The sequence below is a fragment of the Rattus rattus genome, chromosome 9 (assembly GCF_011064425.1).
Source record: "Rattus rattus isolate New Zealand chromosome 9, Rrattus_CSIRO_v1, whole genome shotgun sequence".
NCBI lineage: Eukaryota > Metazoa > Chordata > Mammalia > Rodentia > Muridae > Rattus > Rattus rattus.
The window spans coordinates 59,871,789-59,890,806 of NC_046162.1; the positions used below are offsets into that span (position 1 = coordinate 59,871,789).

General features: G+C 51.1%; 3 protein-coding genes across 7 annotated transcripts in view; 2 read left to right on the forward strand and 1 right to left on the reverse strand.

Annotated features, from left to right (window-relative positions):
* Nucleotides 1-2,358, forward strand: part of Ttc25 (tetratricopeptide repeat domain 25) — a 29,893-nt gene extending 27,535 nt beyond the window's left edge. Inside the window, exon 12 of one of the 2 annotated variants that reach the window (XM_032914476.1) lies at nucleotides 1,799-2,358. In XM_032914476.1, the coding sequence (XP_032770367.1) occupies nucleotides 1,799-2,202 (404 nt within the window). In that variant the 3' untranslated portion in view covers nucleotides 2,203-2,358. The remainder of the gene's footprint in view (nucleotides 1-1,798) is intronic. The other variant, XM_032914477.1, reaches the window with a different exon arrangement.
* A 2,451-nt stretch (nucleotides 2,359-4,809) lies between these two features.
* Nucleotides 4,810-11,514, forward strand: Cnp (2',3'-cyclic nucleotide 3' phosphodiesterase). Of its 3 annotated transcripts, none has more exons than XM_032912648.1 (4): nucleotides 4,810-4,938; nucleotides 6,137-6,803; nucleotides 8,691-8,830; nucleotides 10,107-11,514. In XM_032912648.1, exons 1-4 carry the CDS (start codon nucleotides 4,936-4,938, stop codon nucleotides 10,554-10,556), a joined length of 1,260 nt encoding a protein of 419 aa, XP_032768539.1. In that variant the 5' UTR covers nucleotides 4,810-4,935; the 3' UTR covers nucleotides 10,557-11,514. The 3 variants fall into 3 exon arrangements, with proteins under 3 accessions (XP_032768539.1, XP_032768541.1, XP_032768540.1); XM_032912650.1 differs by lacking the exon at nucleotides 4,810-4,938 and adding an exon at nucleotides 5,017-5,079; XM_032912649.1 differs by lacking the exon at nucleotides 4,810-4,938 and adding an exon at nucleotides 5,690-5,752.
* Nucleotides 11,515-12,488: 974 nt separating this feature from the next.
* Dnajc7 (DnaJ heat shock protein family (Hsp40) member C7) overlaps nucleotides 12,489-19,018 on the reverse strand; it is a 35,471-nt gene continuing 28,941 nt past the window's right edge. The window contains exons 10-14 of one of the 2 annotated variants that reach the window (XM_032912047.1): nucleotides 14,589-14,662; nucleotides 14,140-14,286; nucleotides 13,797-13,949; nucleotides 13,184-13,246; nucleotides 12,489-12,802 (exon numbers count right to left, since the gene is read on the reverse strand). In XM_032912047.1, the coding sequence (XP_032767938.1) occupies nucleotides 12,765-12,802; nucleotides 13,184-13,246; nucleotides 13,797-13,949; nucleotides 14,140-14,286; nucleotides 14,589-14,662 (475 nt within the window). In that variant the 3' untranslated portion in view covers nucleotides 12,489-12,764. The remainder of the gene's footprint in view (nucleotides 12,803-13,183; nucleotides 13,247-13,796; nucleotides 13,950-14,139; nucleotides 14,287-14,588; nucleotides 14,663-19,018) is intronic. The other variant, XM_032912048.1, reaches the window with a different exon arrangement.

The window sequence follows — 19,018 nt, forward strand, 5'->3', positions numbered from 1 at the left end:
AGGCCTCCACAACTGTTTTGGTTTGTCGTTTTTGTTTTGAAGCAAGGTCTCCTGTATGCCGGGCTGGCCTTGGATTTCCTCTGTAGCTGGGAATGGCCATCAACTCCTGATCCTCCCCTCGCCTCTATCCCCCAAGTCCTGGGTTTACAGGTGTGTGCCTCAACTCTCAGGGCTCAGGACTCGGGGGTCGTCCATTGTGCCATCTCTCCAGTGCCTGCCCAGTGGTGGTAGCTGATTCCCTCAAAGAGAGGTCAGGCCTCTGTTTGTAGGTTGCATGGAGCAGTCAACAAGCCACGGAAGGGATAACTAGGGGAAGAGGGCTAGGGAGTGGGGGATGGGCCAGGAAGCAGTTTCCCCTCCCCTGGGCCTGCCACCTGCAGATCCCCTGCCTTCTCAAGAAGACACTTCCTTGTCTGAACAGAAGAGGGCACTGTTGTTTATCTTTTTACCTCGGAATGACTGAGACCTTGTTAAACCACTCTCGCTGACTTCCCTATGAGCAGCTTCCAGAAGAAGAGCGTGAAGGATACCCAGGAGGTGATGGTGACTTTTCTGCAGTTCAGACAAAGAGCAAGAGTTATAGGACGGCAGCTCTCCAGCAGCCCCTCTTGCTTACGGCCTGCTCATATGTTTAAAAGAACTTAACACTGACTGCTCCCCAGGGACCGGTGCAAAGGTGGCAGGATCGGGGGTCACTGGAAAAAAGACCCCATGTCACTCCTCAACACCCATGCCATTTTTGTCAAGGGAGGAAGGATGTTTTTTGCATCCCAGCGGTGAAGGCGAGGTTATGGGAGGTTCTGATACAGAGTGATGTTTCAGACCAGGAGCCTGTGGCAATGGCTGCTCACACGGTATGGACCAGAGAATGAACACCCATGGGCTAGAGAGATGGCTCAGTGGTTAAGAGCACTGACTGCGGGGTTGGGGATTTAGCTCAGTGGTAGAGCGCTTGCCTGGGAAGCGCAAGGCCCTGGGTTTGGTCCCAGGTCCGAAAAAAGAACCAAAAAAAAAAAAAAAAAAGCACTGACTGCTCTTCCAGAGGTCCTGAGTTCAATTCCCAGCAACCACATGGTGGCTCACAACCATCTGTAATGGAGTCCAATGCATTCTTCTGGTGTGTCTGAAGACATGGACAGTAAACTCACATAAATAAATCTTTAAAAAAAAGAAAAAAGAATAAGTACCTATGCCATTTCTTTCTTTGTATGTGAGTACACTGTCGCTGTCTTCAGACACACCAGAAGAGGGCATCAGATCTCATTAAAGATGGTTGTGAGCCACCATGTGGTTGGTGGGAATTGGACTCAGGACCTCTGGAAGAGGAGGCGGGGGCTCTTAACCGCTGAGCCATCTCTCCAGCCCAGTTTTTAACTTCTTTTTTTTTTTTTCTTTTTTTCGGAGCTGGGGACCGAACCCAGGGCCTTGTGCTTGCTAGGCAAGCGCTCTACCACTGAGCCAAATCCCCAACCCTGTGTCATTTCTTGTAGAGAAAGGAGCCGGGTATTTTTGGGGTCAGGCGGTCCAGGGTTGAAGTTCTGGTTTTGTTCTTTCTCGGAGGGGGATCGTGGTGAGATCTCCTCTGTGCCAGTCTCCCTCGCAATTGCACGGTAATGGAGCATGCAGCATCTCACCCGATGCCAGAGCAGAACTTCTTCAGGACCCGAGCAATGGCCGGTCCTCTCCTTTGGGAAGCGTGTGGCCATGTGACCAAGGCCACCCTCCCGTCCTTGCTGCGCTCGCTCGGAGAAGCCCAGGCAGGCTGTCTCATCCTGCACCACCCCGTTCTGTTTTCCAGAGGACATCAGTTCACAGATGGAGTTTTCGGGAACATCGGAGAAGGAAACGAGACGAGGTCGAGAAGAGCAGGAGAGGGTGGTGAAGCAGTGGGAGAGGGAACTGGAGAGTGAGAGAGAGGTCACGGAAGATGAAGAGGGGTCGAAGCAGAGGCTGCTGAGGGTGGAGGAGCAAGAAGGAAGCAGCTCAGGACTCACAAGCAGCAAAATGATGTTGGGAGACACCCCGTCGACAAGCCAAGTGATGAGAAGAGAGTCCAGGGAAATCTACCGGAGGATCTCAGAGGACTCCACCCAACCAACCCTAGATGATGTCAGCCAAAACCAGGAGAAGCCATCAGAAACAACCATGGAGGAGAGGCTGGAGAAAACAGAAGAGGACGAATCGAAATCGGAAACTATTTAACTGAGGAAAGGCTGAGGGCTGGCTTAGTGAGCGCGAGGTTCAGGCGGCCAGTGTTCCCACATGAGACGTCTGGATAGGACGAGCTGGGAGACTGACTCCTACATACCATACCCCATGTGCCCCTGTTCCCCCATTAAATATGCGTCTTTCATTTTTTACAGATCTTGAGTGAGTGAGTCACTGCGCCTCCTCCCACCCCTCCTTCTCAGTAGGGACCAACAGAAGAGATGAGCGGGGTGGGGTGGGGAAGCAGGTGAGCTCCAGAGAGCACTGAGAGAACAGGAAAAGAAAGCCCCGAGAACAGAAGCGTTTCTGCCTGCTTCTTGGCTGCTGGCTCAGTTTCCCCGGAGATAGGCTATGTGCACAAGGCCCAGCAGTGGGATGAGGATAGACAGAAACCACAGCTCAGCTGAGACTGATGATCAGATTGTGAGCCATCTTATAAAGCCTGTAGGCCTTCAGAATAGATCAGAGTAGAAGCTGGACCCACAGGCCGACTGGGAAAGAGTCCTGAGGGCCCACCGCCTCCTCTGTGCAGCTCAGGCTGCCCTGGGAAGATTAGTTACTAGAACACCGCAGAAATGCCACCCAGAAGGCTGCGATTTCCCAGAGTTGGCCCCAAAAGGATCGAGGCTGGGCTGGAGAGATGGCCCAGCGGTTAACAGCTGTGCTGAGTTCAATTCCCAGCAACCACATAGTGGCTCCCAACCATCTGAAATGAGGCTGGAGAGATGGCTTAGAAGGCTTGAGCTCTTCAAGAGGACCTGAGTTCAATTCTCAGCACTCAGATGGCAGCTCCCAACTGTCTATAACTCTAGTTCCAGGAGGTTCTAAACCCCCCACACAGACACATATGCAGGCAAAACACCAATATATATAAAATAAAAGTAATCTATTAAGCCAGTCGGTGTCGATGCACACCTTTAGTCCCAGCCATTGTAGGGGCAGAGGCAGACAGATCTCTGTGAGTTTGAGGCCAGCCTGGTCTGCACAGTGAGTTCCAGGATAGCCAGAGCCGGACAGAGAAAGCCTGTCTCAAAGAAATAAAAAGTACATTTTAATTTATTTTTATGCGTGCATTTATGTGTATGGACCTACATACCATGACATGCCCATGGCAGTCAGAGTAGAAGAAGTTGGTTCTCAGGGCCTTGAAGTTCAACTCAGGATAACATGCGTGGTCATATTAACAAAACTATCTCAACTGCTCCTGAGAAATTATATATAATTATATAAATTTGTTTGTTTTGTTTTGTTTTGTTTTTGAGACAGGGTGCCTGTGTGTAGCCCTGGTTGTCCTGGAACTCACTCTGTAAACCAGACTGGCCTTGAACTCACAGAGATCTTCCTGTCGTTGCCTCCTGAGTCCTGGGATCAAAGAAATGTCCCACCACGCCTGGCTATATTTTAATGAACTGTTTAAAAAAAAAAGTGAAAGTGAGCAGTGAGCGAAAAGGCAACATTGTTGAAGATGTCACCACATTCTCAAAGCTAGGATGTACTTCCCTGGCTTACAGGGACCCCAGCATCTTAAACAACCAGGCACGTTCTCGTATGCATGCATTTCCAGCAAGAGGATCAAAAGTTCAAGGTCATCCTTTGTTACATAGAGAGTTTGAACTTAGTCTGGGCTACGGGAGACTCATCTTTGAAACAACAACAAACCTTTTGGGGGTGGGGAGGAGCGTGGAGGTATCCGCCGAAGAAGACTGCTTATACACAGGCATAAGCCAATAGAAAGTCTTTATTAGCCTGCCACTACACTAGATGTTTGAGATCCCAGTGTAGCCCAGCACTTTTCTCAGGGTAGGCTTTTAAGCATAAAAACCACATCCTATGTTGACATACTTCAGTAAGAAGCAGACTCTAGAAGCCAAAAAATCAAGGTTAGTACATTTAGGGACTTTCCCAGAATTGTGGACTTTGATGAATTAGGTCTTTGTTTTTGTTTTAGCAGGCGGTGTGATGCCTATCGGCCTGGTTTCGGGGTCTGAATGGTACTTCCGTCATATGTCGGTCGTATTTCAAAATTTTAATATATCTGACTTCCACGTACACGATTATGCTTCACCCATTCCATCCTAACCTGCCTCTTGTTTTAAGAGTTAATCTTGGGTTTGAGAGATGGCTCAGGGCTCTTCCTGAGGTCCTGAGTTCAGTTCCCAGCAACCACATGGTGGCTCACAACCATCTGTAATGAGATCTGATGCCCTCTTCTGGTGTCTGAAGACAGCTACAGTGTACTTATATATAATAAATAAATAAGTCTTTAAAAAAAAAGTTCATCTCTCTCCTGGTAAAGTCTCTAATCTAAGTACTTGGGAGGCAGAGGCAGCGGATCTCTCTATACCAGGCCAGCCTGATTTACAAAGTGAGTTCCAGGACAGCCAAGGCTACATAGTGAGTCCCCGTCTCACAGGAGGGAAAAAGTTAATCTTTAACTTTTAAGTAACAAAGAGGTGGCGGACTCGTCTGGCATTAGAGTCCAGGTGTGTGTTTGCTTTCTGCCAAGGCTCAGACCGCTGCTTCCTGGCACCCAGGTTTCGATTCCCCGGGAGCGCGTGCGCAGAGGCTCGGGCTGACCCCGCCCCGTCCGCGCGCCCCGCCCCCGGGCTATGAAAGGAGCCCTGCGTGGGGTCCTGACACCCCGAGACGCCCGTGTCCCTCGCGCAGGCGGGCGGCCCCGGAGACATAGTGCCCGCAAAGGCGGTGACGGCGGTGCGCCCACTCATCATGGTGAGCGCAGCGCACGCGTGGGGGTCGGGGTGGGAGAGATGCTAACGGAAAGCGAAAGTCTTGAGGATGCGTGAGCAGAAGTAGCTTGCAAAGGAGGACACCAGGTTCCGAAGTTGAAGTCCAATCTCTGGGTCCTCCGAGGTAGCCCGAAGGCAAAGGGAACGGGGAAGTTAGGGGGATTCTCAGTGTCTTTGGAGAAGGAAATATGGTAGCAAGAAAGAGAAAGTCGATGCTCCCTGGAGACAACAGCTGGCAAATGGGCCTGTGCTCGGGGTAGCACCAGAGAGTCCAGGGCTGACGTCGAGCCCTCGCTGGGAGTGGGTTCCGAACCGCTTCCTGCTCAAGGCTATAGCGAAGCTATAAGCTAGCTAAATTCTTAAGGGTGCACACCAAAGGCAGAAGCCAGTGTAGATGACAATTGAAACCGCTATTCCTTGTTGCTTTTGTCAGAGAGGTGCTGCTAACACACAGCCAAGTAGGGGGCAAAGATCCCTGAATACAGGTGCCCTGTGCTCCCTAGTCCTACAGATTGGGGGAGGGGGTCCAGCGAGAGGAGAGGAGGAGGTGGATGTGAATGAGGCCCTTTGTCCAGTGCCCTCCTGCCCTGCCCCCTACTAGCCCTCTGTGGGACCATTGTCCCCCCACACCCAGACAAGAGAGTATTATCTGTTGGTGCCATTGTTGGGTGGAGGGAGGCGGTCTTTGGGTCACCCTCCTCTGCCCTCACCCTCCTCTGCACACTCAGAAAGCCAGGACAGCTGTGGCTTTGCCCAAACATAGAGCCTCAGGCCTCCACACAGGACATCCTTAAGAGGTGCCAAGAATATATAAGTTAGGGCTGACTGGGAGCAACAGGCACTTGCTACCCTTGCATGCCCTGCCACCAGGGTGTTCTCTCTGAGGGGTAGCAGAAAGCTGGGAGAGTAAGAGGTTTGATAGCTTCAGTGAGGGTCCTTCTACTCATACAACCCTGCTGTTGAAGATACGGAAGGACCTGCTGGGAGGAAGAAAAGCTACCATCCCCGCCGGGAGCTGGGAAAAGCGCCCACCATTCAAGGGTGCTTCAAGTTAGGCTCGGGGATTCCTGAACTGACATCCGGTCCCCCTCAGGGAGAACTAGGCCAAAGACAAGGGTTTGGTGCTTGTGGGCTGGCTTTGAGGAGCCTGGGCTAACATCTCCTCCTCCCTTCTCACATAGAGCACAAGCTTTGCCCGAAAAAGCCACACATTCCTGCCCAAGATCTTCTTCAGAAAAATGTCATCCTCAGGAGCTAAGGACAAGCCAGAGCTGCAGTTCCCTTTCCTTCAAGATGAGGACACGGTGGCTACGCTGCACGAGTGCAAGACGCTGTTCATCCTGCGTGGCCTGCCGGGCAGCGGCAAGTCCACTCTGGCTCGGCTCATTGTGGAGAAGTACCACAACGGCACCAAGATGGTGTCTGCTGATGCTTACAAGATCATTCCTGGCTCTCGGGCAGACTCCGAGGAGTACAAGCGTCTGGACGAGGACCTGGCTGGCTACTGCCGCCGGGACATCAGGGTTCTTGTGCTCGATGACACCAACCATGAGCGGGAACGGCTGGACCAGCTTTTTGAAATGGCAGACCAGTACCAGTACCAGGTGGTGCTGGTGGAGCCCAAGACGGCGTGGCGACTAGACTGTGCCCAGCTCAAGGAGAAGAACCAATGGCAGCTGTCGCTCGATGACCTGAAGAAGCTGAAGCCCGGGCTGGAGAAGGACTTCCTGCCACTTTACTTTGGCTGGTTCCTGACCAAAAAGAGTTCCGAGACCCTCCGAAAAGCCGGCCAGGTCTTTCTGGAGGAGCTGGGAAATCACAAGGCCTTCAAGAAAGAGCTTCGACACTGTAGGTGGCCGTGGGGGAGGGAGCAGGGCAGCCAAAGCCTTGTACTGTTTGCTTGTGTCGGAGAGCCTTGCCAGGCATTGAAGCTGCTGAGTTCAAAGGATGGGGGTTGAATGGTGGAGGAGACAGGGAACAGCTTCCAGGACTAGCCTGGAGCGAGGCTCTGGAGGAGAAGGCTTGTCCATAGCTCCTCTCTTGCCTCCCTCTTCTCTCCCAGCACCATCCTCCCAGTTGAGCATCTGAGTCTTGGCGGTGGGAAAACTATGTAACTCTCACCGCCATATGCTATAACCTCAGAGGGAGACCAAGGCTGTCAAAATCAGTTTTAGCAGCAGAATATCTATTTCTAAGCAGAATATGAGATGGGGACCTAAAACTGCAAAACATAGCAAGGTCAAGGCTGTGTGACTTTCCAGGTCTTGGGACACCCCCCTCCCCCAATGACGTCTCGAGCTATAGATAACCCAGCTCCGTGCTTTCTAGAACTTTCTAGAACATTCTCTCCACATAAGAGACATGCTCAGAAAGGATCTAAGAGTTGCCACCTGTACTTGGGTAGGAGCTAGGAGGGTTCTTTCCCGGTAAGGGCTGTTGGCTCCACTGAATGGATAGTCTAGGGTAGGGAAGGGTCCTCAATGGTCCTATTCTCCCAGAGTGTCCCACAGGCGGTTGAGTCTTTTCGGTTTGTTTTGCAGCCTTCCATGGATGGCCTGGAACTCACTCGATCAGGCTGCACTCTGACTTTGCAGTAATTCTCCCGCCTTTACCTTGCCAGTACTGGAGAGACAGGCACTGTCAAGTTTAGCTGGTCTTAACAAAATAACCTCTTCGTTTTGTCATTTGATTGCTCAGAGGCAAACAGGGCCTTTGTGCTCCTGTGAGTCCTCAGAAAACTCGTTTTTGTATAGAGTGAGGGGCAACCCTAAGAGCCAGGGCTCCTGGCCAGAGCTGGTGGTGCTGGCTTGGGCACAAACATCAGAATGCTTTTCTGCTCAGGGTGTGACAGGAGACATCGGAGACAATGACAAGGCGTGCTCAGAATAGAGGATCCCTTGAAGTATGAGCCTCTGGGAAGGAATGGAGAAGCCAGAGACTGAATAGAGCCACAAAGCTTGGCCTCTGTTTGGAAGCCCAGCTTTGACATCCTGGTCCTCAGTCACCTTATCCCACTGTACCCAGGCTCCTTCCTGCTCCAGGCCCTTGATATGGGCTCCTCCTCCAAGCATGCCTACAGGGCATGTGTAGTCTGTCACCCCTGGGTGGAATGGTTGCTGTAAATCTCAGGCCTTGAGGAATTTGGGGGTATGGCAACCGGGACTGTCACAGTGGACTGACAAGTCAACCATGTGTCCCAGCTAGTCCTTGCTAGTAAGTGGCAAGATGGGTTTCGTTTCCCCATGTCACACCTTCTTACCCTGCTTTCCCCTTCCAGCTACGATGCCGGCCTTTGGCTTGTAAGGCCCAGCCCTATGTTACACACGCCTTAGAACTCAGGTAGAGATGTAATGATCTATACCCTGTAAAGCCAGCATGGTTTAGTTTGTTTCCGGTCCAGCATTAAACCCAGGACCCTATGCATGCTGGGCAAGGACCCCAGCTGCCCCCCCAGACCCCTCTGAGAACTCCATATCCTCCCGCATCTATTTTCCTTGGAGCTAGGATAATGTGTATGTCACCACGCTTGCTTTATGTGGGGCCAGCGCTGGGGACTCAACCTGGGGTGTTGCGCAGGCTAGGCCAGCATTCTGCTAACTGAGCTGCGTCTCCGGCTAGCAAATAAGGGAAGCACAGCAGAGCGGCTTGAAAAGGTCTTGGTGATGGCCCCGGTTTTGGCCTGCAGTTTCCGAGGTCGGTGTTCCCCACCTTGATCGGATCTTTTCTCTTCTGCAGTCATTTCTGGGGATGAACCCAAGGAGAAGCTTGACCTGGTCAGCTACTTTGGCAAGAGACCTCCAGGCGTGCTGCACTGTACAACCAAATTCTGTGACTACGGGAAGGCCACCGGGGCAGAAGAATATGCCCAACAGGATGTGAGTTCTCCCCAGGGACAGACACCCGGCGGGGAGGTGGGGAGGGTAAGTGGGGGAGAGTACCTCCTGGAACTGCTGTATAGAGCAGAGACATCACACAGTGCTTGGAGAAGTGTGGCCTCCAGTCTTTGATGTAGTCTGCATTCTTCTGTCATCCTTCCTCAGGGCCCTGTCTCTCCCCCAGGGCCTGCCAAAGGGTCTTTTCTGTGACGTAGTTGTGTGGAGAATGCCAGGCAGCAGCAGGTTTTCTCTGGCTTCTCAAACCCATGTCCCAGAGTCTCAAATGCTGAGTCCCGTGTTCCAAAGAGCCTGTTCTACTGGAGCTCTAGTCTACCTCAGGCCTGGCCTTGCTCCAGAGGGAGGGAGTGGCTCAGGATACTGAACCACCCATTCCTGCACCACAGCACACAGCCCCATGGCCAGACACAACCCTCCTTAACTCCAGGCATGCTGCCTAGTTCCTAACTTCCTTCACCATTGCCTTCCCAGCAGCCATTCGCCTGCTTACTCACTGGCCAGTCCCCAGGGAAGCGGCAGCTAAGAGCCAGGTGTACACAGCCTTGCCCAGTTCTCAAAGCCTAGTCCAGTGGAATGGCTGGATATATTTGTCACTCCTTCCTATCGTCCTATTGTTTAGTAACGCTCACTAAGCGCCCACCACACACCTCTGTTGGGACAGAAGCTCATGAACAAAAAGATTTTACAGTTGGGTCACATGAAGTCGCGGAAGGGGATCAGGTGTGGCCAGAGGTCATCAGATGGAAGTGTGTTGGTGCGGTGAGCCGTGGAGTAGCAGTAACTGCTGACCCAGACTCTCACCTACTACTGTCAATCCTGTGTGCTTGGAGGCGGCTCCAGTGTCCCCTCTCCCTTACAAATGAATAGCCAAGGCAGAGAGGCCAGCAACACTCAGAGCCTAGGGCTTAGTCAACCGGGTTTGTACCTGGTGCCTCTCTGAGAGCCTTTCTCCAACCTTAGCTTGAGTGCCTTGTGTTGTTTGTTTGTTTGATCTGCCTTTTAAAAAAGGCCCCCTGCATAGCTGGGCAGGGTGGCACACACCGTTAATCCCCGCACTCAGGAGGTAGAGGCAGGAGGCTCTCTGCTACAGAGTGAGTTCCAGGAAGCCAGGGCTACACAGAGAAACCCTTTCTCAAAAAACAGCACACCACAAAGCAAGACCCCTGCACAGCCACACCCATTTTCTCCCCTGGGGATGGCCCACCCTTGTCAGCCTTGCCAGCTGTCCCTCTAACTTGGGTCGTGTCTCTTTCCCCAGGTGGTGAAGAGATCTTACGGCAAGGCCTTCAAACTGTCCATCTCTGCCCTCTTTGTGACACCCAAGACAGCTGGGGCCCAGGTGGTGCTTAATGAGCAGGAGCTGCAGTTGTGGCCAAGTGACCTGGACAAGCCCTCATCCTCCGAGAGCCTGCCCCCAGGGAGCCGAGCTCACGTCACCCTAGGCTGTGCAGCTGACGTGCAGCCAGTGCAGACAGGCCTTGACCTCTTAGAGATTTTACAGCAGGTGAAGGGGGGCAGCCAAGGTGAGGAGGTGGGTGAGCTCCCCCGGGGCAAGCTCTATTCCTTGGGCAAAGGGCGTTGGATGCTGAGCTTGGCGAAGAAGATGGAAGTCAAGGCCATCTTCACGGGGTACTATGGGAAGGGCAAACCTGTACCCATACACGGCAGCCGGAAGGGGGGTGCCATGCAGATTTGCACCATCATCTGAGGGTTCACATCACTGTGCCACCGCTGTGGACACAGCAACATGCCTTCCATTTGATTTTTTAAGATTTTTTTTTTTACTCAAAGCTAATCTACCTATAACTTTTTAGAAGTCTGTAAAATAACCATCAGTTCCTTCACCCACCCTCTTCCCCTTAACACTCAGCTCAACACAGGCAGGTGGGCAGAGGAAGACACCATTCAGGAACCTGGACCAGAGGTGGTAATTAAAGGACTGGGTCATTGGGCCTGGAGCGGCCCACCTAGATACACCCAGGACCTTGTTAACCCTCCCTTAGCCGCTGCCCATGCAGAGCTGGGCACACGCACCTCAGAGCCACCACACATCATGCAAGGGACAAATGCTACTGCCACAGGAAAACAGTGGTAGCTTTGAGAGGGGACAGACCCCTGGGTGCCAATCTTAATCACTGTAGCCCCAAGGAAGGCTTGGGCTACTTACTGGGCTGTAAAAGGGGCTTACCTCTCACCTTTGGTCATTCCCAACTCCCTCTCTCCTTCACTGGTACTAGGTTAATGGTGTGACCACTAGGGGAGAAAATGGCATTACCGGAAGCCACATCTCTGGTTCCGGTCTGGCTATCTAGCCTTCACAGCTGTCTCTGCTAAGGTCAGAGATGCCTTAAGAAACTCCAGCTTTGCTTTCTGCCCAGCCCATCTTGCCTCCGTGGTGCCTCTGGGCCTCCTCTAAAGGACGGGGGTGGGTACCAAGAGCCAATGGAGGGGGCCCTGAGCCAGCAAGAGTAAGCCCCATCTGCTCTGGGGAAGTCTGAACACTCGCGTGTGCTGTGGTTCCCAGAGTACCTCACTCTGCTCAGTAACAGGACCTTGCTAATTGGGTTGTCACCCAAGCATCTGGGATTTATGTTCCTACCCTCACCCTGTGTTGCCCACCTCAGCAACAACTAAGACTGATACTGAAATAAATCGTGTTAATCCCAGCTGTGTGCTATCACTCTTGGCCTTCGATATCTAGCTCAGTCTTCCCAGGGCTAGGGCTGCGTACATTAAGACTAGCTTTGTCCCACAGCTTGGGGCCATCGGTCCTGTCTCCCTTCTGCTGGCTGGGCACAGCTGTGATGAGGCTGGGCAGCCCAACAGTGTTGGCTTTCATGAAGCAGAAAGGAGAGGCTGGCTTCAGACTCATACAGAAGGTGGGGGTTGGCTGGGAGCCAGGAACTTGGAGCACAAAGCCTTTATCTGACAGCGAAGGCGACCACATGCAGGTGTCCTTGCCCCAAAGACCTCTCAGCCTGGCCAGAGTTCCCAGCATGGGCTTTGCAGGGTACTCGGGGAAGGCAACCTTGGCAGTGTTCCTCACACCCAAGGGAAGACCTTCAGTGGCCCCTCCGGGCTCACAGGGCCCTGGCAGCTCAGTAGAACTGCCCACGCCTAACTGCTCTGCTGCCCCGACTCAAGGCCTCTCTCTCTGGCTATCTGTGCTGTCAGCACCTGCACTTTAGCTTCAGAGCCTCCTGTGTCTGCCCAGAACAGCAACTAGAGTGAGCAGTGTGACAGGGCTACAGATCCCTCTTCCATGTCGCCTCATGTAAGCAGGAGGAGACCAGCCATGCATTTGCACAGAAGTTTCCAACAGTTTGAGTCTTAAGCCAGCAAAGGCCCGAGACCTGGGGCGCCTGACTTGCTTTGAAAGAGCCGAGGTCAGGAGCAGAATTCTGAAGCCTCCGGTGTCCTGCTGTAATAACACACATGCACACACACCCCACACCCACGTACACGCGCACACACACACACACACACACACACACTGCTGTACACACACACACACACACCCCACACGCACACACACACACACACACACACACACACACACACACACACACACACACCCTGGCACCTATGCTCCTGGATGAACTTCAGGCATAGAGCAGCCACCAAAGCCAAGGACCAAAAAAATGGTCAAGACATTTTATTTTATTTTTTCTTTTTTAATAAAGTTAAACAATACAACAAAAATTCACAAGCTGCCTCCCTGTCTACCCCTGGCTTCCCTCCCTCCCTTGTCCTCAGCACTGGCTCCCTTTCCTTCACCCCTCATACAGACACAGGGCACCTGACTGAGAAAACGAACCTGCTCTAAGTACACATGGACATGATGGAGGAGGAGAACTGTCCACACTCATGGGTAAACCAAGTCTGCATTTTCTGGGGTCTAAGTAGTTGACCTTCATTAGCCAAACTGAAAGTAGAAATTTCCTGGGCCAGATGCTGAAAAGGGAAAAGAAAGGCTTGTTAGATGGCTCTGGTTTTCTTAGGAAAACCATGTTGTGTCTTCAAGAGCAGCTTAATCCAAACAGACGCCAAGGGTATCAATCAGTCTGAACCTTGAGCACAGGGCCAGCACGCAAGGCAAACACAGGGCTAGAGTGCACTGTGTGTGTAGCTTCTGAACACCTTTGCTCTGATGGAGAAGGCATGACAGACACTAAGGGGCTTGGTGATGCTTTTCTGACCCTGCCAACTGCACTGAGGAACCTCATCAGCTACCCTCCAATCCAGCTGTCGCCACTCAGATTTTCCAGGAGCTGGCTCAGTGAGGGTCAGTGCTGCTGTCAGCTGGGCGCTCTCAAGAGCAGCAGGCACACCTACCTTCAAAGCTGAAGCCCCCAGGACCACCAAAGAATGCCTTGAAGATGTTGTTTGCATCAAAATCTGGTGAGAAGCACAGAAGGGGCAAACAGTGGAAATGAGATCAGAGAAACCAGGTGCAGAAGCTCTCTGGGGCTCTCTTCCCTTCTCCATTTCAGCCTAGATGTTAGCAAACCTCTCCCCACTGTCAGCTCAGGCAGGACTGCTGAACCTGTTCCTGGGATATGTTCCCCTCCAAGTGCAGTCTAGAGGAAGCCTTTCTCTGCCTCATCCTGCTCTGTCTGGTCTCCTTACCCGGGAATGACATGTGCACCATGTCTTCCTATAATGCTGGGGCCGTAATGAAAAGGCTCAACTTCAGGGTCCCAAATCAACATGCCCGCCCTGGAGGTCCCGACTCCTGGAGGAGCGCTGTGTCCTTTACTCTAGGCCACAACAGTTCTGACAGCTCTTGCCCTGGCTGAACACTTACAGACCTCCCTTCTGGAGTGTCCCAGCCCAGCTGCCCAGAGGGTAGAAGCCTTGGTAACCACAGTGGGGAGCTTTTCTGGTGCTTTAGAAAAAACTTGTTTTACAGGGACCATTTTCATTCCAGATGCCCAAACCAACTCACCGCCCATATTCATGCCCTCCTCATCCAGATCCTGTCCACTGTCATAACGAGTCTTTTTCTTAGGATCAGAGAGGATGGTAAAGGCCTCTCCCACTTCCTTAAACTTCTTCTCCTCCTCCTTCTGCACTTCGGCACTGGCCCCGCTGTGACGATCTAGAGAAGGATTCAGTGAGACCAGGGACACAGGAAAACAAAGTCTACTATTGTCCAAGTTTGGAATGTGGCACCTCCCCCAATCTGTAGGACAGGAGCCCAGCACCCCTCCCCCCCACTGAAGAACAAGCCGCCTAGGTGCCCACTGCATCGGCTGTGGTTCTTCTGCTCATCCTTCTACAGCGCTCACCCGGATGGTGCATCAGGGCCCGTTTCCGGTAAGCTTTCTTGATCTCGTCCTCAGAGGCATTCTTGTCAACGCCCAGGATCTTGTAGTAATCTTTCCTCTTGCTCTTCTTCAGTTCCAGCTGTGCATTCTTAAGGAGCTGTTTGTGTTCTAGAGGGAGACAGACGGGCGGCATCAACAGACAGCCTAGCTGCCTAGAAGGCAGAAACTTTGGTGACCACAACAGGGGCTCTTTTGGTGCTTTCTTCTGAATATACAGGAAGTGAGAATAACACGGGGGAGGGGGGGGGAGGGAGCCAGAGCTGGAATACAAGTGCCTGAGCCCCACCCAGGCTGTGACCAAATAAATGAGCTCCAGGAATGGTCCTGAGTGCTACCTCCAATCACCCACATTTAACGCTGGGGCCGAGACCGCATCCCCTGCAGCGTCTGCTGCCCCTCTGTCCTCGTACCTTTTGTTTTCTCCGTCTGATAGACCTTTTCATAGTCCCGCACAGCTTCTTCAAACTGCTCTGTGTCCATGTAACTGAGGAGGAAGTACAGGGTGACACAGCACTCAGACATGAATAGTAATGGCCTGTGGGACCTTCTAGGGAGAAGGTATGGCTCATGCAAAAGATACACACTTTTGCTAGGATGTTTCATCAAACAGTAGAATCCCTTATCTAAAACATGAATTAACTCTCAGTTCTAAGGCAAAAAGGTCTCTTGGTATTTGTACCCAGCCATCAATCCCGCTCTAAGCAGGCAAAGGCCAAGGGGAAAGTTCTTGGTGTCACAGCACTGCCTGCCAGGAAAGGCAATGTGACAGCACCTACTTGACTGCTCTGGACGGAAACTCAAGAGAAAAAGGACCACGGGAGACAAACTGCTGTGAAAGAGCTTTGATATCTTCAGTGAAAGACATGCAGGGCCAGCTCCGACCAAGGCTACAAGTGGGGTTAGTTGAGCCACTAGAAGGATCACGACCAGGGTGGAAGCCCTGGCAAATGCTTCCACCATGCTCTCTCAATCGCAGAGGTAGCGTGAGACAGAAGGGACTCCCAGCAGCGTTGCTTCTATTTCAGTAGCCAAAATGGGAGGAGTGACTGAACAGGCAGAGTGCCGGATTTCGGAAGGGTTGTTTCCCATAAACTAACCGACAATCAAATGATCTGATGGCACCAAGTCTGTTCTCTCCATCTACCAGACACAACATCTGCTAAGAGTGGGAAGGGCCAATGCAGTGCAGCTGGCCAGACACCGAGCTGTCCACACTTCCATCAGTAACATCTTAACACATCAGGGAGACTGATGCCAATGTGTCTGGCCAAAGAGAAGTTTGGCATCTTAGGCTCTCTGAATTTCTGGAAACACATTTCTCTATCATTTATAAACAAAAACAAACAAGAAACTCAAAACAATGTTCAGCCTAGACATGGTAGCACAATGCCTTTAATCCTAGAGTCAGGCGGCAGAGACAGGAGGATCTCTCTGAGTTCACAGCCAGCTTGTTTGACATGGTAAGACTGTCTCAATAAAACCAAACCAAATAAAAACAAAACCAAAAAACACAATGTTCTACAGACACAGGGTGACTAGGAACATAGAGAATTAATTCATAGGTTGAAGTGCCAGATAAACCTGAAGTACAAGGGTTTAACACACACTGCCAGGGGATGGTGGCCCACACCTTTAAGCCAGCACTCAGGAGGCAGAGGCAGGTGGATCTCTTAGTCAGCCAACCTGGTCTACAGAGTGAGTTCCAGGAAAGCCAGGGCTACACAGAGAAACCCTGTCTCAAAACAAACAACAAACCTGACACTTAGTGACGGTCACGATCACTGGTCTAATGTAATGTAGTATACAAGTGCCATGACGCTGACTTGCATTTTTTTTTTTTTTTTTTTTTGAGATGAGGCTTTCTCATTCTATAGCTGAGGCTGGACTGGAATTTACTATGTAGCCTAAGCTGGCCCTGAACTGGCTATGTTCCTACCTTAGCTTCCCAGGTACTAGATTACAGGTGTGGACTGCCCACAAGAATCTGCATTATTTCACATAAACTTAAAAAGTATTTTTCCACACATCTCTTAAATGTTGAAGAAAAGGTAGAAAATAAGACTTTAAAGGGAGAGAGGAAGAGCTCCAGCTTATGCCAAGAGAGGTAGCAAACAGCTCTCATCTGTCTGACTTTAAGGCTAACCTGAGCCCAGGTGTATGGTAGTCAAGCCTCTCCAGTAAGGCTAAAACTAAGAGCTTGCAAGTTTTCGCAGTCCAATGCTTCTGGGGACTGTTGCTACATTCTCGGCCTACTATTGCCAAAGTGTCCACTGCCCCACACTGGGGTGGAGTTTCAGAGGCAAAGCCACTTAGACACAAAACAAGGAATTGTCAATAAAACTTCTGATTTTTGTTGACTGTATGTGCACATGCACGAACAGACACACAGACACAGACACACACAGACACACACCCATCTCCTATTCTGTGTCCTAGCAAACTAATAAGAATGCACGGCTCTTCATGTTTCCCGTGCCCACAGGGCACAGCATCAGGGTAGTTGGTACCAGAGGATTCTGCTCTTTTACTCTTAGAAAAAATTGCAAGGAATTTTGTGCATCTTGTGTTGTTTAAAGCCTTCAGTTGGCTCAAAGCACTTGGGAGGCAGAGGCAGGTGGATTTCTGTGAGATCAAAGCCAGTAAGTTCCAGGACAGCCAGGGCTACAGAGAAACCCGGTCTCAAAACAACAAAACAAACATTTACTCTGTGTGTGTGTGTGTGTGTGTGTGTGTGTGTGTGTGTGCGTGTGTGTCTGTCTGCATGTGAGCTCATGTGTGTGTATATGTGTGTAGGTCAGAGTTCATTAACTCTTGGGAGTCAATTCTTTCTTTCTACCACATTGGTCCTATGGATGGAGAAAGTTCAGCTTGTCCAGCTTGGTGGTAGGCTCCTTTACCCAATGGGCCATCTCTCTAGCCCAGCCTTGAACTTCTGATCCTCTTACCTCTGCCTCTTTAGTGTTGGGATATAGACATGTGACAGCAAGCCCAATTTATAGAGTGCTAGCGACGACAATTGTGCATGCTAGGCAAGCACTCTACCGATTTCCATTCTCTTCTGTGGGGTAAGGAGCAGGGAGATAATAAACCCAGGGCCTGAATCATGTATAGTAGGGTCTACACAACTAAGCTATCCCTCCAGCCCAAGCTTCCATTCCTGTGTGACAGTAGGTATGATTCTGGAATGAATAAGGGTTAGCCTCTCAGAATTGATAATGCAATTCATCTATGTTTTCACTGGACAGACTTAGTCATCCACTTAATTTTATTAAAAAAAAAAAAATCATGTATACTGGCAGCTTTTATATCTCAATGGTGAGGATCTGAGGGGCTCTATACCACTGACCAGGGATTTTCTGGCTCAAGCATTAGTAGTAGTGTTTGTCCTCTGGACTTTATGGTTTATAGTTAGGAATAAAATTGGCATTGGAAAAGATGACACCCAAGAACTTCCTTTCCCTTAAGGACCTTTAAAACCAGTACTACTGCCCCAGGCTGAGATGGGGGGTGGGGGAGAGATAGGGTTGGGAAGGTAGCTTGGCGTGTACAGCGCTTTCCTAGTGTGTATAAAAACACATTAAAGCTGTATTGATGCTGGCCTCCAATCCTAGCACTGGGAAGAGGTGGAGACAGGAGGATCACAAGTTCAATGTCATCTTCACTATACACATAGAAAGTCTGAGGCCAGCTTAGCCACTTGTAAGAAAAGGAAACAACAACAGAATTGAAACCAGGAAGTTCTTTGCTTAGAGAGCAGGAGGAAATGAAATGACTTTTTTGGTCCACTGTGCCAGGTGTTAAACCAGAGCCACGGTGCATACATGTTTCTGTGGGAACGCAGGCTCACACTGGGCAAGGAACACATAATGGAGGCAGGAGGACTACAGTGAATGCTGGTCTCGCCTTCCACTTTGAGCCGGGCCTCGTTTTCACACTGTATATATAACATGCCGGGCCAGCTGGCCTGTGAGCTGCTGGGGACTCTCCTAGGTCTCTCTCCATTTCACTGTAGGGCACCGTGATTACAGACCCCAGACCTTATGTGGGCTCAGGAGACTTCATCTCAGGTCCCCACTGAGCTGGTATCTCCCCACCGGTTCAGACTGGTTTGGAATTCATTCTACAGGCCACACTGGTCTTGCACTAACGACGCTGACTCTTCTGCCACCTCACAAGTGCTAGAGTTGCAGGCTATGCCACCACACCTAGGCCAGAAGACATGGCCCTCGTACTGTTCTGTCTGAAGAAGAGTCTCTGGAAGACGGGTTAAAGAGCAGAGTGAGCAAAGAGGCTGGGGAGCATCCGGGGAAATACGGCAGGCACATTCCTTTCCACAGAGCCCACTGGGCTCGGAATACTCAGCATCAACTATTTATCTTGGGTCTAACTAACAGCGGTTTTTATACAGCTGCACCGCTGAGCCAAGTGAAATTGCTTTCAACCATACTTTCCCTGCTCATGACAAACAGCAGGTACACCTCAGGAAGACTTCCTTCTTTCCTCTTCCAAGCACCATACGTCCATTCAACAAAACACTTACTGAGTGAGCATGGACGTGCCAAGCACTGTGCCAAGTTAGAGCAGAAGTGAACAACACAAAATAAAATCTCAAAGGAAATGGATTCACATGTTAATGAAAGGAATTTGGGTCAGGCATCAGAGGAAACTTACTGACCGTGAGGGGCGTTAGACAGGCATGGGAGACTGAGGGAGCGTGTGCAATCTCCTCCGCTGGAGGTCTATAAAGATAGTCTAGGACTGGAACAATCCCACCTAGAGGCAGGGGGAAGGACCAAATGACCTCACAACATCCCTGGGTCTGTTTTGTCAATCCAACGCA

What these genes read in the sequence shown, in the direction of transcription:
- Cnp (XM_032912648.1), top strand. An exon ending in CAAGAAAGAGCTTCGACACT is followed by an intron (nt 6,804 to 8,690) that starts GTAGGTGGCCGT and finishes TCTCTTCTGCAG; the next exon opens with TCATTTCTGGGGATGAACCC. An exon ending in AAGAATATGCCCAACAGGAT is followed by an intron (nt 8,831 to 10,106) that starts GTGAGTTCTCCC and finishes CTCTTTCCCCAG; the next exon opens with GTGGTGAAGAGATCTTACGG.